Below are 15,450 nucleotides of genomic sequence, written 5' to 3'. Positions count from 1 at the left end.
TTGCGGAAGGGTGAATAATATTTTTTGAAATATTATATAAATATAAAAATATGTAATTAATTTTTTAAAAAAGTTGAGATAATATAAATACTAATATATATGTAACCCCAAAATAAAAAATTTAAACTGTGAACTTATAAATATAGTCTTACATTTCTTGTAATAATTTGATGTTTACTATTTTGTAATTATATAAAATGTTAGTACTATTAATTTGTTATTTAACTGTTATTTTGGTAGTCAATCATGTAAACTGTTTAATCATTTTTAAAATCACAATTATTTGTATTCGCAAATTATTTTTCTTTGGCCTTTGGTTTGTTTTTTTTCCGTACCTACTGGTATCTTTTTTTTTTTTAAACATAAGTTTATACCTACGGGTATCTTCTTATTTCCCTTTCAGTTTTCGTTTGATGTCCTTTCAGACGTTGCCTCTCAGGCTTTATCAATAAACAGTTCAGTGTTAAAAAAAAAAACCCCAACATCCTATATCCTTCAACTATGGTTTCAATTTCCAACTATGAAAGATGGACCATGATCGTTTATTCGGTTGCCTGCTTGTTTGATTGTATGTCGCAAAATGATACTTCCAAGTTTGTGTTTTGGGCCTAATTCATTTATGGTTGACGTGGTTCAGTTCAGTTATTATCTTGTTATTACATTTTCTATTGGACTTTTATTTTTAAAATTTGGGCTTAAATCGTTTCGATTGATATATTAATTTCTTGTTGGTTTTAATTTTTGAAAATAATACTTTATCAGCCAAAAGAATCATATTGTTTGGGATTCTTATTTCTTACTAGAGAAGGAAACGATTTTTTTTTTGCTGAGACTATTATTTACAATTTTTGTATTACTTTCTTACATATTCGTAAATAACAATAATATCCATCAATAGTTTATTAATTAAAACTATACTTAAAACATACAAAATCTCTAAAACTCATTTACAAAAAGACTAATGTCAGGCATAGCCTAAAATTAGACGAATGTGTTGAAAAATATTAGAAAAAAAAAACCCGGAAATACCACTCTTACTTTTGACAAGCAAATTACCAATGAGCCCTGGAAATCACAAAACGACAAAACAGTACTAGATTTGCTAACAACTTCGCCGCCATAATGGCAAAATCGTCAATCAAAGAGTCCAACCCAAATCCCACAAGGTCACGTGATGTATATATACACCACGAAAGGATAATAAGAAAATAAAATAAAATAAAAACTCTCTCCTCTCTCTCTCTCTCTTCGCTCCTTTCTTCTCTCTTCTCTTTTCGTCGTACTAGTCTCTCTTTGCAGTCATGGCAATAACCGTATTCGACGCGTTCAGAGAGAGGAAACAACCCGCCAAGATCATCAATATCAACGATTCCGCCTCCTCTTCCTCCTCTCTAGTTAACCTCCCATCGACTACTTTCCGCGACAACATCAGATCGCTTCTCCGCGACTACGCCGTGACAGAAGATTACACCGTCCACGGCAACACCGTCTCCTGCATCTTCTTCTACAGCGAAGAAACCGGCGTCGTGTTCCCTCTTTTCACCGTCGAAGAACGAATCTCCGACGGCGATTTATCTCCCAATCTTCTCTGCGATGTTTGTAGATGCGTCGGTATATATAATCATCAATCTATCTAATCGGTTTTCTCGATCTAAAACCGTTTTTTTTTTAATTTTGATTTTGTTAGGTGTCTCATTCAAATCTCGTTGATGTTTTCTAATCGTTTCCTAGGGTTTTGTTTTCACTATAATTATAAAAATCTAATGATTTTATTATTAATTGTTATTATGTGTGTAGGTTGGGGTCATCATTATGTAACAAAGAGAAAGTATCATTTGATAATCCCAAGGATTGATAAATGGAGCGAGGCATTGACGGGAGAGACCATGAAGGCAAGCAATCATTTGATGCATGGTGTGATTCACTGCAATGGCTTTGGTCACTTGCTATGCATTAACACTGATGATGCTTTTCGTTACTTCTCTGGCCGCCGAATCATGCACTTTTGGGACCGTCTTTGCTCTACTCTTCACACCAGGTAAAGTGTCATATTTGTTGTTTTGTCGCATTCTCTACATCACTTAGTTTGATCCATTATCAAACTAATGTTTATAATTCATAATAAATGAAACAAAAGATACTAGTAAAACTAGCACGGTTAGAACTATCTAACTTTGCAAAAAACAAAAATATTATCATATGTAAGATAGTACTAGAAACCTTTGTTTGCTAGTTATAGAAAAAAAATTGGTGCGCAACTGGTTTAAAATCCCACATCAGAAAAATAAAAGTTAAATCGGATAAATTCTTCTTAATTGTAAGAGAAATAACAGTATTAAATTTAAATATTCCACATCGGATATTTTTGCCAAATATAAAAAACATTTGTGGTGTTTATGTTAGAAATTCCACGTCGGTCAAATAAAACTTTGAGAAATTATGGACATTAATATCAAAAATTTCATAGTAGAGATAAGTTGGAATATATATTTTTTCCTAACTATAAACTTTTGTTGAATTAATGTCAGAAATTCTAATGTTGGATGTATTTTTATAAGGGAAATTTTGGTATCAATGTTTCCATATCGAATTTTTTTCCTATAATTAAATGGTAGTCACTAATATTATCATTTCCATGATAGTTTAAGTTGAAATGAATAAATTTTTAATCATAATAATATTGTAGAACTGATGTTAGAAATTCGATGTACTTTTGCTAAATATAAGAGAATTGGTTGAGTTAATGTTTACAAAAAAATGTTTTTACTAAATATGATAGAGATTTTGGCATACATTAAATTTATTTGTTCAGATGAATTTATTTGTTAGTTAAAGAATAAATTTATGCACTAGAACAAATAAATTTTCTTGTGATGTCATAAGAGTTTTCTATAGTATTATAGAGAAAATATTAAGCTTTTCTTGATTATAAGAAAAAATGTGGCTATGATACTAAAATTTTCTGTCTAGAATTAACTGAGGCAAAGTTTTTCCATTTATAAGAGAGAGAGATTGTGGTATTTCCATGTCAGCTACTTTTTTTAGTTGTTAAGTAAGACTGTAGCATTGATGTTAAAAAAATCATATCGACAAACAATATCAACAATGATGAATAGATTTTAATTTACAAACTATATGATGATGTTCGATTATCCTTTATCATAATTTTTCTAATTATAGACACTAAGTTTACAAGTACGTTCTCTCTTGCTCACAACTTGCGGTTTTTGTGTGTTTTCATTATCTCGACTTCTCTGGATTTATTGTCTACGTTTTCAAATTATCTGTTTGATGTTTTGTTATTTTGGACTTGAATGATATATTTAATATTTTGATTTTTAAGTTTTTCTACTCCAAATTCTAAGTATGTAAATGCATTTTATCTCTTACTTGTTTTGAAACGTGTTGGTTCTGTGAGGTGAGCTTGCAAAGCCTTTTACTATGTCTTGTAGTTCCATGCGCCTTCTAAAACCAAGTTAGGCTTAATCTAGTAAAATAAACTATATGAACTAACCTTGATTTCTGGATTCTAACGAAAATACATTGTTACTCAATTGATGGTATTGAAAAATATACAAGGGATCTTAATTATATTTTTGAAGAATTTTTACAAAGATGCAGGCCACATATATAATTGTGGTTATAAGGCACCAATTAGTCTACCCCTAGCAGATAATATTAAGTGGGTTTAATAAGTAGTGTTTATATGAAAGCGTTAATCAATGATTATGTTTTTTGCAATTGCTTCAGGAAGATTTCACTGGATGATATATCGAGGAAGGGATCAATGGATCTGAGGCTTCTCCATGGTGTTGCATATGGTCGACCATGGTTTGGGAAATGGGATTACATGTTCTCTCACGGAAGCTTTGGGATCAGAAAAGAACAATACAACCGAGCTATTTGCATTCTTAGCTCTATGGAAGTTGACAAGATAAAGGAAGATTTCTCCGGAACAAGAAAAGAAAGAGTGATAAAGATGATCACCAACTTTTACATAGAATCAAGTCAAACGCCAATAGTCACTCTCTCTGAGTTGCTTCAATTCATGCTTGCCTTCACTTCCAAAGCTCCCGTTGAAAGAACCACTGCAGTGGCACTAGTAGCAATGTCTTCACATCATGTTTCAAACCCAGTTCTTAGAGATGATGGAGACACTTCAGATAGCTCTTTGACCTCATTCCCTGATGATCAGGAGGAATCGGGTGATAATGATTCTGGCGCAGACCATGCCCTAGTCGATCAAGATACCACAATGGTCGGTATGGTTCCCCCTAAGTATAAATCATTTGATGCTATGGCCAGGGGAGAAGATGCTAGATGGTCTGCAAAGAGGTTGGATAACGCAGCTCAAGCGGTTGTCAAAGTTTTCAGTGAGAGAAACAACAGCGTCATTAGTCGCCAAGAGCTACGTGAAGCTGTTAGAGGTAGCATTGGTGATACAGGGTTGATTGACTTCTTGCTCAAACACATTGACAAGGTTCTAATAGGTGACCAGATAGTTCATAGGTTCCCAAACCCTGAATCACGAATGCTACAATTCTCCCTCAGGAGCTTCACTTCCCGTTCTCTAGATCGAGAGCCGAAAAAGAGAAAGAAAACTCAAGAAACTGATGAATGGAGATCAACCACTCCTGGACTAGATCCTTATGAAGACATTCTATATCTGTATCAGAATCTCTTGCTAACTTATCCTGATACAGGCTTATACAGTGATGCCTCTGAGGTTATCTTGAACTGCAAGGGCTTTGTGAAAGAATGGCCCTTCCCGTCTCACCAGGAACAGAACACTTTAACAGTAAGCTGCCAAGTCATGCCTAATCACGATGAGCTACTCAGAGACTTCACCAGGAAACTACCCCCTGGAGAACTCGTGATGGTTCCTCAAAACGCAACCATCAGAGAACTGAAATCTGTAGCAGAGAAAGCTCTGAAGGACACTTACTTCGTTATGGAGAATTTTGAGGTGTCGGAGATCAGAAACAAAGATCTTGAGAAGATTGATGAGACCACTGGTGTAGTGTTAGAAGGTAATAAGATCATGACAGAGTTTCTAGTGACAGGGTTTGGTCTGGACACAGGGACAGAGCTAAGGTATGAAGGCGGGTTTGATGACTGGACCGTTGAGTGCAGATGCGGAGCTAGAGATGATGACGGTGAGAGAATGGTGGCATGTGATGCTTGCAAGGTTTGGCACCACACTAAGTGCCATTCTATAGAAGATGACGAAGCTGTGCCTCAGATTTTTTTATGTAATAGGTGTTTTGGAGATAGCGTGAGATCCAAGAAACGCAGTATTACCAGTCGTTAGCTAGTGTTATGTAGATCGCTTGCGACCCAAGAAGCTGAGCTTCCCTAATATATCTAATATATTATAAACCATTGATTATAGTATTATACTATTAGTCAACATGCGTAGCTGGTGTTTTGGAGATCGCTATGATCGAACGTACATTGTTAGGGTGAACATTTCCAAACCATTAACCATGGTCCATGGATCGATCTTTACTCTGCTGCATCAGGAAAATATATATCTGCATCAACAAAATTTATCTCCAAGACCATTGTTATTTTCTTTTGTAACTTAAGACAATTGTTGTTTTTCAAAAAAAAAACTTAAGACAATTGTTATTTTTTTTTTTGATAAAAAGACAATTGTTATTTTGATCCAGACATTCTAGTAGAACCTATAATTTACATTATTACATAGTATTATATGCAAGTTGGTTATTCCATCTGCTTCAAATTATAAGTTAGTTTAAGGTTATTTCATACAAATTAAGAAAAACAAACATAAAAGTTTAATTTTATTTTACTTGACTATTGGAATTCTATTCTTGTTTAATTCAACTAGGATAAAGAAAATAAATCAATAAAAATGCGTCGAGTTATTCAAAGAACCTTATTTGTTACATAAAATTAGTCTACAAAAGAAAATAAATTTGAAACAGATGAAGTATATAATAATGGAGATGAATGCATGACATGTGGAACATGCATGACATTGAGATTGAAAAGCACATGCATTACTCTCCATTGCTCCAATATATCTCGACCCCTTCAGTTAAATCTGTCATATTCAATTGGCTCTCAACATTCCTCTTTTATTCTTTACTTTTTGTCTGCCATAATCAATACCCAATTAATATTTTTTGTGTAATACTTTCTGTTTGATTTATAGTTTTCTAAAGTGGATTTTGCTGCCAAAACATTATGACCATCATTCTTCTTGTATCATTGATCATATATCTTTTCAATAAGGTGAGTCAATAATTATCTAAAATAGTGATCCAGCCATAAGCCGAGGATGCTTTTTAATTAAAGACTAGGCGATGTTTTGAGCCAATTAAATATGATTCAGCAATTAACCGCGCACTGCGCAGAGTGAATAGATTAAAAAAATTATAAATTTTAAATTATCGATATTGAATAAGTAAAAATAAGAGTTATATGGTACAAATTAGGAGAAATAATATTTGATATAAAGACTAATACACAACAAAAAAAAATTGGGATTGCAAATTTTTTGGAGTTTTCGATCAAAAAAATATTTACTGAAAAATCCGGATAACTATAATTTTATTATGGCCGGCAAAGAGTAATTGTCTTATTATCGAAAGTTCGAAACTGTATTGTTATATTTTATTAAAATTATACTCATTTTTGAGTACATAAAATAATAACAGAATAAAAATAATTTTGAAGTGAATAATATTAGGTTGGAAAAAGAAGAAAAAAAGTAAATAATATGAATTTTCAAATTTAGTGGACTGATTAGAATTCAAAATTGTAAAAGAAGCCTATTATCGAACCTTCAAGTCCCAAACAAAATTCATGCTACTCATTTTCTTTGCTAATTTTGAAACGTGTAGATTGTGATATCTTGATATATGGATAGTATGATATATATAGTCACAACTGATAAGAGTTTTGACCCACAGGGTTTGAAAAAATGAATATCCATTGCTAAAAAGCAATGTTGAAAATCGCTAATTATCCGTAGATTTCCAGACAATTATAGAAAGTATTATATGCAATGTGCGAAAATAAAGAAAGTCCATATTAAAAATGATATTTAACTTTAATCGGAAAGAATTATATAAATTTCCAAATTTAATGTTTATCACCATTTTTGATAATTTTGTAGTAAAAAAAATCTTGTTACAAAAATTAAGGGATTGCAAGAAATTTAATATGAAATTCCTTTTTGAATTTATTTTACAATCGCTCAAGATTGCTCATAAATTTTTTTATATACGACATTTTGATTTTACAATATAAAATAGTTTATATCGTCCGATCCCAAAATAAATGTAATGTATCTCATAATATACAAAAAAATATTAATCAAAATAAATGCCACGTACCAAATTTTAATAGAAGAACATAATTATGAATCGTTTATATTTTCCATTTAGTAAAAATGTCATGTATCATTCATGAATAGTTAAGAAATTGAATATTATAAAAATATGAATCGTATATATAGTCATTTGACTCTATCAGTTGTGAGTATATATATCATAATAAGCTATTAATTTTGTATTAACAATATAATCGTAGATTCCAAACAATTATAGAAAGTATTATATGCAAGAAGGGAAAATAAAAGAAGTTCATATTAAAGATGACATTTGACTTTAAATTTAATAGAAAGAATTATATAAATATCTAAATTTAATGTCTGTTACCATTTATGATAATTTTGTAATCAACAAATCTTGTTGCAAAAGTTAAAGGATTGCAAAATATTTAATATGGAATATATTCTTGAATTTATTTTACAATCATTCAAGATTGCTCACTTTTTTATATAAGACCTTTTGATTTTACAATATAGAACGATTTATATTTTCTAGTTCCAAAATAAATGCCATGTACCTCATAAAATACAAAATGTATTGATCAAATTAAATGTCACATATCAAAATTTTATAAAAAATGATAATTATGAGTTATCTATATTTTCCATTTAATAAAAATTTCATGTATCATTTATGAATCACAAAGAAATTAAATATTATAAAAATATGAATCATATATATATATATATATATATATATATATATATAACTATTAATTTTGTATAATATTATAAAAATATGAATTTTTATTAAAAATATTTAATGTATGATAATTTCTATAAAATAATACAGCATATATATAGAATATTTTTTAAGTTTTTTAAAATAATGCAGTATACGCATCGAAGAATACACTAAATTATATGCAATCACACTCATAGAATATGATAATATAATCTCTTTATGTTATTAAAATGATACTCGATCATGTTATTATTATTATTTATTTATTTTTATTCTATTTTCTCGATCATGTTATTAACTGTCAACGTACATCACGTTTTTAGTAATACAATTACGATTCGTATAGTATGATAATGTAATTTTATTACTAAATTTTAGTGAGCAATTGCATCATTTTTAACCATTAACCTTATATCTATAAGTGATTAACAAGAATGTTATTACTTATGTGCCATCGTAAAATGATCTTCAAGTAATAAAATGAGGATTTCTAATACCGAGTTGGTTTCAAATATAAATAGCGTCTTGTTTATATTTTAATTTATTTTGTTCGAGACAGGCAAATATCACGACAAAGGTCTCTGGCTTGATAAACGCACCATACGGACTAGTGAGACCCTGGCGCTCAATATTTATGTGTTTTCTAAATATATATTGTCTACTTAACTGTTAACTTCAATAATTAAAATATCTTAAAATCTTTGACCAAAAAATCTTAAAATAAAATTCTAACAGATTGGATCAAATTTAAAACGAGTATATGGTCGAAATTCCTTATGCATAGATATATTTTGGATTTATATTTTATAGAATTTTAGTTTTGTAATCAAACAAAATAAATCGCAAGTTTTGTAATCAAACAAAATAAATTGGAGAGAGAGGATCATTTTATCATAAATATATACTTGTTGGATCAAATAATTTTATTTTGTGGCATGAATTAAAACTAACACCACTCGTGTTTTGTTTGTACGTATATTTTAAATCACCTCTTTAGATTCATGCTTCTTCTCTTCCTTTTGTCAGTCGGTGCTTCCATCTTTTAAGTTATGAATTCGTAACATTACTGTATTTAATAAATACAGAAAGGAAATGAGCCGATGATGGGTAATAATATTTTAATTGACTAAAAAGCTTTCGGATATAATGCGTATATGAAACAAATTTGCCATAGAACATTATCCTACTGATAGATAACTTTGGTTGACAAAAAAAAATCCTACTGATAGATATAATGTATGCTTTTGTTTTCATAAGTTTTCTCTAAATATTTATTTACATTCTAACTTGTCTGATATATAGTAAAGACTTTGTTAAAATACATTTCTCATTTTCTTTTATCAGTTCTGTAGAAATATGACGAGCGAATGTAACTATCAGTTTGATCTTTAAAATCATCAAGAATAGTGCATAATATTCACATTTTTTTATTTGTGGGTTCCAGTGAATCAACACAATCTCATAAACACCAAACTTTGAACACTTTTGGACCCATATCTCTCTTTTCTCTATGATGAATAATAAATAAATCATTCATACGGCCTTCAACATCACTATCTCTCTGGTCTCATTTCTTCTTTTTGTCTCACAGCATTTACTATACCTTTTTATAAATTATTAATTTTAACATAAAATTAATATCAGTATAATATCATTTTCAAATAGAAAATGCAAAGACTGTATAGCTTTGAAAACAAAATCCAGAAAAACAAAAAAAAAAAAATCAATGAAGAGGAGATCTTTGGGAAATTCCTTTTCTCTTGAGTAGTCTCATGAATGGTCTCATTGAAAGATTACTCAATAAAGCTTCCGAGTCTTCTGAAACATCGGTGAGTGACGATATGGACGATTTTTTCTCTTCTAAACTTCCTTCTTGATTATAATGTTCTTTCTCCAAAACAGTTTGTTCCACTTCTGAAGAGAAAGAAAACTTACGCTTTTTCGGAGGAGCTGATGAGATCTACAAAAACAAATGGCCTTCAGTTATCTAAGCATACTCTAAACTTGAAAGAAAATATTGTATATTTGACTTTAAAAGAATTCTGCGAATTTCACGTTTTTGAAACGTGTATATAAACGTGTATATTCACATAATGTCCAAATTTACGTTTTAAGAAATGATACTCCTATGTTAATGTAGGTTACGTGTCAAAAGTATAGATATCTATGACTGATACTATAACATGTTTCTTGGTGTGTTACGATTATTCCAAAAGAAAATATAAAAACTCGTATGCGTAGTGTTGAAAAGAAAATGTTTAAAGAAATAATTTATTTGAATATACTCTAAAACCAAAGTAAAATCGAGTGTGAACTGTGCTATTGACAATGCGTAGAATTCAAAGTTCTCTTGTCAGAGATGTATGCCTCATTCATCTACTGAAGACTAACTCTTTTTAGAATTTCAAGATTGTTCTGCAAAAACTTTTGGTAGACCTAATCAGAGCCGTGCTTACCTTGGTATAAAAAAGGCAACAGCCTCAGGCCCCCTACTTTTAAATCAAAATATAGGCCCCCTTTTATATATTCAACTCACTAGTTCATTGTGGTTATTAGTGTTTCCATACATATTTATGTATAAAATTTGACTGTTTATACACATTTTAATGCTATTTTAAAACTTTGATTATAAACATTACCAATATATATTACTCAGTTATTTGTAAACATACAGAAAAAAATATGAAACCCATTTTAAATAGTCAACTCTTTTTTAACAAAAAAAAACATTTGAAAAAATTTGCCTTAGGCCCCCTTAAACCTTCGCACGGCACTGGACCTAATCAAAACATTTTGCAAATCTTCTGCTAACTAATAAACCTTTCTTTAAAAATGCATAACCATCAAAGTAACAATAGACTAATGGAAAAAAACAATGTATAGATGTAAAATGAAAATGGAATAATAAATTTTACCTTGCATGAGATGGAGCAAAATCGATTAGGACGATCTTGAATATATCTTTTACAAGTAACGCATGAAGCTGCATTCTTGGACTTTGTTGAAGGTCTTGCATCTTTTGCCTGTGGCCTCGAATTCAAATGTATTGCCTTTTCTCCATTTATTTTATATGTCTATTGCCAACCAATAACAAAAAGGTAAAACAATAGTACATATCAAGTTAATTTTGAATTTCATAGACACTGAAAATCCGATCAAAAAGATACCACAACACAATTTAATAAAATACTCCATATTAATGATTTAGATATTCAAAATAAAATAAAAACCTGTATCTCGGAGCAATCAAAGTAGTGTTGAATATCGAGGAGACGCAGAACATCTTGATAAACATATTTGCAGATCTGAAGACGACGATGGACAAAGTGAGCTTCTGTGTTACAACAATGTCTGCAGATTTCGACGTTACAGTCAATGCAAAAGACGTTCTTCTCGTTCTTTCGAAGATACTTATGTTCCGTACATGTCCCAAAGAACTCTAAGCTCAATAGTGTCGCAATCCAATCTCCATCAACATTTCTCTTCTCACTCTGCAACTAATGTTTTAAAAATTTTACTTATAATTTACTTGTGAATATCTGGAAAAAAGATCAGAAACTTTATAATAAAATTATATATGATTTACGACGAAATTCGAAAATTAATCGGCTTATCATTAATTTTTAAAATAAGAAATCTGTAGAAAGTTTGAGATTCTATTGAGTTTATATATCAGTTACATATGAAGTCACTTGAAACTTGGATTAGAGGTTGGTTCAAAAAAAAAAGGCCAATTAATTATTGAAGGGATGGAATCTGCAGAAATTTGAAACTTCATTGATATTATAAATTTGAATTAAAGAGATTCATTAGACAGAACTAAAAATAAATTGATAGTTGTTAAGGATAAATTCTGCAGGAATTTTCTTGTTTATGATTTCTGTTTTCTTTTTTTTTTGAAACTATAAAAACTTGTTTACGGATTTGTTAGCAAAAATAGGGTGAGATCTGCAGAAATTTTGAAGACTATTGGTGTTTATGATGAATTGATGATATACAAACTAAAAACAGATAAAATGAATCAGAAAAAAATATAAAATATAATAAGAGTTTGTACCAGATTCATTTGGGTATGAGAAATTGGATTCCTTTAATCGATCAGATGAGCAACGTTAACAAAAAACATTCAGGGTTCTTGGGGAAGAGGAAGGAGAGGCCAGAAGCAAAAAGAATAAGAAAGAAGTGATTGTGGTGTGAATAGATTAGTAGAAGGCAAAGGAAATATAAACAAATTATATTAGGAATGTATCATCAATTGTATATTGTGTTTTGTGAGAAAATATTATTAAATAAGGAAAATAAAAGGACAACTTTTTATAATTAATTAAATAAGGGAAATATCAAAAGTCCTAACAGTCAACATAAACTGTTGCTCTTTTACACCTATGGAATGGATAGCATGCGGGAATATGAAAGACGTGTAACTATATTTACTTTTAAGTTTTAACCTTCAAAATTAATCATTTTAAATACAAATGAGTTCGGCTAATGAGGTCATTAATATGCAAATTATAATAATAATTGAGTGGACATAATTTGACTTTGAGGAAGAAAAAGGTAGTCTCTATAATTTAGATGGTGCGATAAAGGTAAGCAAAGCTTCCTATATTTACTCCGAAATTTCCAAGGAAAAAGCTTATTAATTTTGGAATTATATCATTCTGTACATATACATACATATGAATATTAGATGTCGAAGATAAACCGCTCGTATTGCACATAATATATTACTAAATACTGTATTAGTTATATTTACCAGCAAGAATTAGCAGGTTGACCAAAAACTAATATAGAAAAATAATCACCATCTTTTTCTCACAAACGTTATACTAAAATGCATGAAAAAATAAATATGATTTATTAAGGTCAGATATATTTGAGAGAGTTTGAGAAAGTAGCTATCAAGTGAGAGTAAACATAAAATTAGTTGTGCAAACAGTCACCTTTGTATATTTGTATCTAAGTGCAATTTACTCAACTGGTGAAGATATTGTATTTTTTTTTGGTCAAAGTAAGATATTGTATCTTTTTCTTTGACTCTGGGTTTCTGCATATCAAAATAAACGAAAGGGAACATAGAATCCTAATCAGCCTCCAAACACAGAGGGATCCAAAAGAAACGAGAAGAAAAACAACACAACAATTTTGCTTACAGCCATAAAGAGAGAGAGAAGAGCAACATCTGAGGCAAGAGGTACCGATCACATATCAGCAGATAATAGCTGCACCACAGACAAAGAACAGGATCATGTGACCACGTTCTGATAATAACGTTCTGCAACCATTGAGGACCCCCACGAGAGACGTATGATTGGTAACCCTGTTCCAAAGTTACACTATGAGCAATAGCACGAGCCACCTCATTGGGCGTTCCAGATCAATATGATTTAAAAGAAATTGTGGAGTCTGATCTGGAAGATTAAGGCACCTCCGAAGCTGAAGATCTTGAATCGTATCCAGCAAGCAAAAACCACTCTTGGTGGTGTAGCAGCCATCCTTATTGAAGCCCCACTTGTAAGAATCTGCTTGAGCAATATAGAAGGCTTCAACTTGAGAATAATCTCAGCATCTTTAGCCTCTAGGAGTGAATGTGTTTCGAACTAAGCCTTCATTCCAACGAGCAGTATTCTCCGAGAGGAGATCCGAAAATTTCAAAGTCAGATCTATAGTACTATCCTAAGTAAGATAATGTATCTATCATAGCCAAATTCAAATTCAGCACACACCAGCACTATGCTAAAAATAGATGATTACGTTGTGTGAGACTATCACGTGTGTTTCTCTCATAAACAATATTACATATTACGGAAAACAAGTGCTAACTAATATTTTTTTAAACTAAATTGAAAAATTTTAAAAATAAAAATCAGAATTTTAATGACCAAATTAATATATATATATATATATAGGCAAATAAATTAAAAGATATATACATTAATTTAATTATAATTTTAGGCGGACTTTTTTTATAGTAAAATGTCAATTTTGGACGGACTTTTTATAGTATTTTGACAAAATAGCATATACTAGATTTTAATATGCGTATCCGCGCGTTTTTTTTAGTTTTTAATATATAACATTTATATTTGTTTTAGGTTATTATATGTTTATATGTGTTTGATTTTATTTGTAAGTAATATAGCTATTGTATTGTTGTTTGATCTATAAATAAGTGATATTATATTTTTTTTTGGCATCGAATAAGTGATATTATATATGTTTGATTTTTATAGTATTTTGACAATATGACATATATAGGAAAAGCTGAGAAAAAAAACATATAAAGGAAACTATTCAAGAAGTACATATCCATGTATTTTTAGTTTTATTTTAATTATTGTTATATAGTAAATTATTGTTTCAAAATAAATGTCGTGGACAAAAAAAATCATTTCAAAATTTCAGTGGAAATTTTGTAAATTTAGTAGCTATAACTTTTTTTACATTCTATGTTTAATTTTTTATTGGTTGAAATGTAGTTAGATGTATAAATATTTTTTTTTATTTAGAAAATATATTAAATTAAATATTTTCTTAATTTTTATGCATAAATATATAACGATAATAAATATAACAACGATAATAAATATAACGGAAGGAGTGTAAACTGATTTTTTTGGAAATATAAAACTGTGAAGTTTAATCTTAGACCAAACGACATGCACGTTTATAATTTACTCTAAACGTTTCACACTGACGAGTTTTCTATCTCTTTTTGTTGTTGTTAAAGATACTTTTTTCAAAATAATGTATATTTTATTAATATAGCCAATGTAGTATTTGAATTATTATTGACTTTAGATGATTTAAATTTAATGAAAAATAATTGAATAGTACTTTTTAATATGTTCAAAAATTCTAAAATGTTATCTTTATATGAAGCAAATAGTTACTATTTATTGTCGCGTAGCAAAACAAAAAAAAAGTTAGAAATTTCTTGGTCAGCTTGTAATTAAATATTCTTTGAAAAAATATAATTAAACCAAACTAAAAGCGTTAAACAAGTAATGTGTTAAACCAAAAAGATTCTCTTTCTAGATCAATTTTCTCCAACTTCTCTTTTGAAAATTTCTAAGTGAATTTCAGTGTTTCTGGTGGTCGGCGGCAATTTCCGTCGTCAATCACCACTACTCTTTTGTTTTTTTTTTTTTTTTGTTTTTGGGTATAATATATCTTTCGTATAGTGGGTATCTTTCTTATTAGGATTTTTTTTAATATTATAGATAAAATACTTGATTTTGATTGGTTGCACATATTTTGGTTGAATTTATTTTAAAAAATCAAGAAAAGACAATGGTATGTCTTTGTAAATAAGTTGGAAAATCAATGACATAATTCTATTAGAGATTCTGCTTTAACAGTATACTAGAGTTTTGACCCGCACACCTTTGCGGGTATAAGT

General features: G+C 29.7%; 2 protein-coding genes across 3 annotated transcripts; one reads left to right on the top strand and one right to left on the bottom strand.

Moving 5' to 3' along the window:
• The first annotated feature begins 1,025 nt into the window (after window positions 1-1,025).
• On the top strand, window positions 1,026-5,378 carry LOC108853182 (PHD finger protein At2g01810-like). The gene is made up of 3 exons (XM_018626631.2): window positions 1,026-1,611; window positions 1,798-2,038; window positions 3,751-5,378. Exons 1-3 carry the CDS (start codon window positions 1,302-1,304, stop codon window positions 5,309-5,311), a joined length of 2,112 nt encoding a protein of 703 aa, XP_018482133.1. The 5' UTR covers window positions 1,026-1,301; the 3' UTR covers window positions 5,312-5,378.
• A 4,274-nt stretch (window positions 5,379-9,652) lies between these two features.
• Window positions 9,653-12,276, bottom strand: LOC108837131 (protein RGF1 INDUCIBLE TRANSCRIPTION FACTOR 1). Of its 2 annotated transcripts, none has more exons than XM_057007787.1 (4): window positions 12,106-12,276; window positions 11,279-11,539; window positions 10,964-11,122; window positions 9,653-10,008 (listed from the first exon to the last, which is right to left on the bottom strand). In XM_057007787.1, exons 1-4 carry the CDS (start codon window positions 12,112-12,114, stop codon window positions 9,772-9,774), a joined length of 666 nt encoding a protein of 221 aa, XP_056863767.1. In that variant the 5' UTR covers window positions 12,115-12,276; the 3' UTR covers window positions 9,653-9,771. The 2 variants fall into 2 exon arrangements, with proteins under 2 accessions (XP_056863767.1, XP_056863766.1); XM_057007786.1 differs by having other exon boundaries at window positions 11,279-11,545; window positions 12,106-12,273.
• Window positions 12,277-15,450: the final 3,174 nt, after the last annotated feature.

This window comes from Raphanus sativus, chromosome 4, assembly GCF_000801105.2.
Source record: "Raphanus sativus cultivar WK10039 chromosome 4, ASM80110v3, whole genome shotgun sequence".
In the NCBI taxonomy this organism is placed as follows: domain Eukaryota; kingdom Viridiplantae; phylum Streptophyta; class Magnoliopsida; order Brassicales; family Brassicaceae; genus Raphanus; species Raphanus sativus.
Note: the sequence above shows the minus strand (reverse complement) of the source record. Positions and strands in the feature narration are given on the sequence as shown.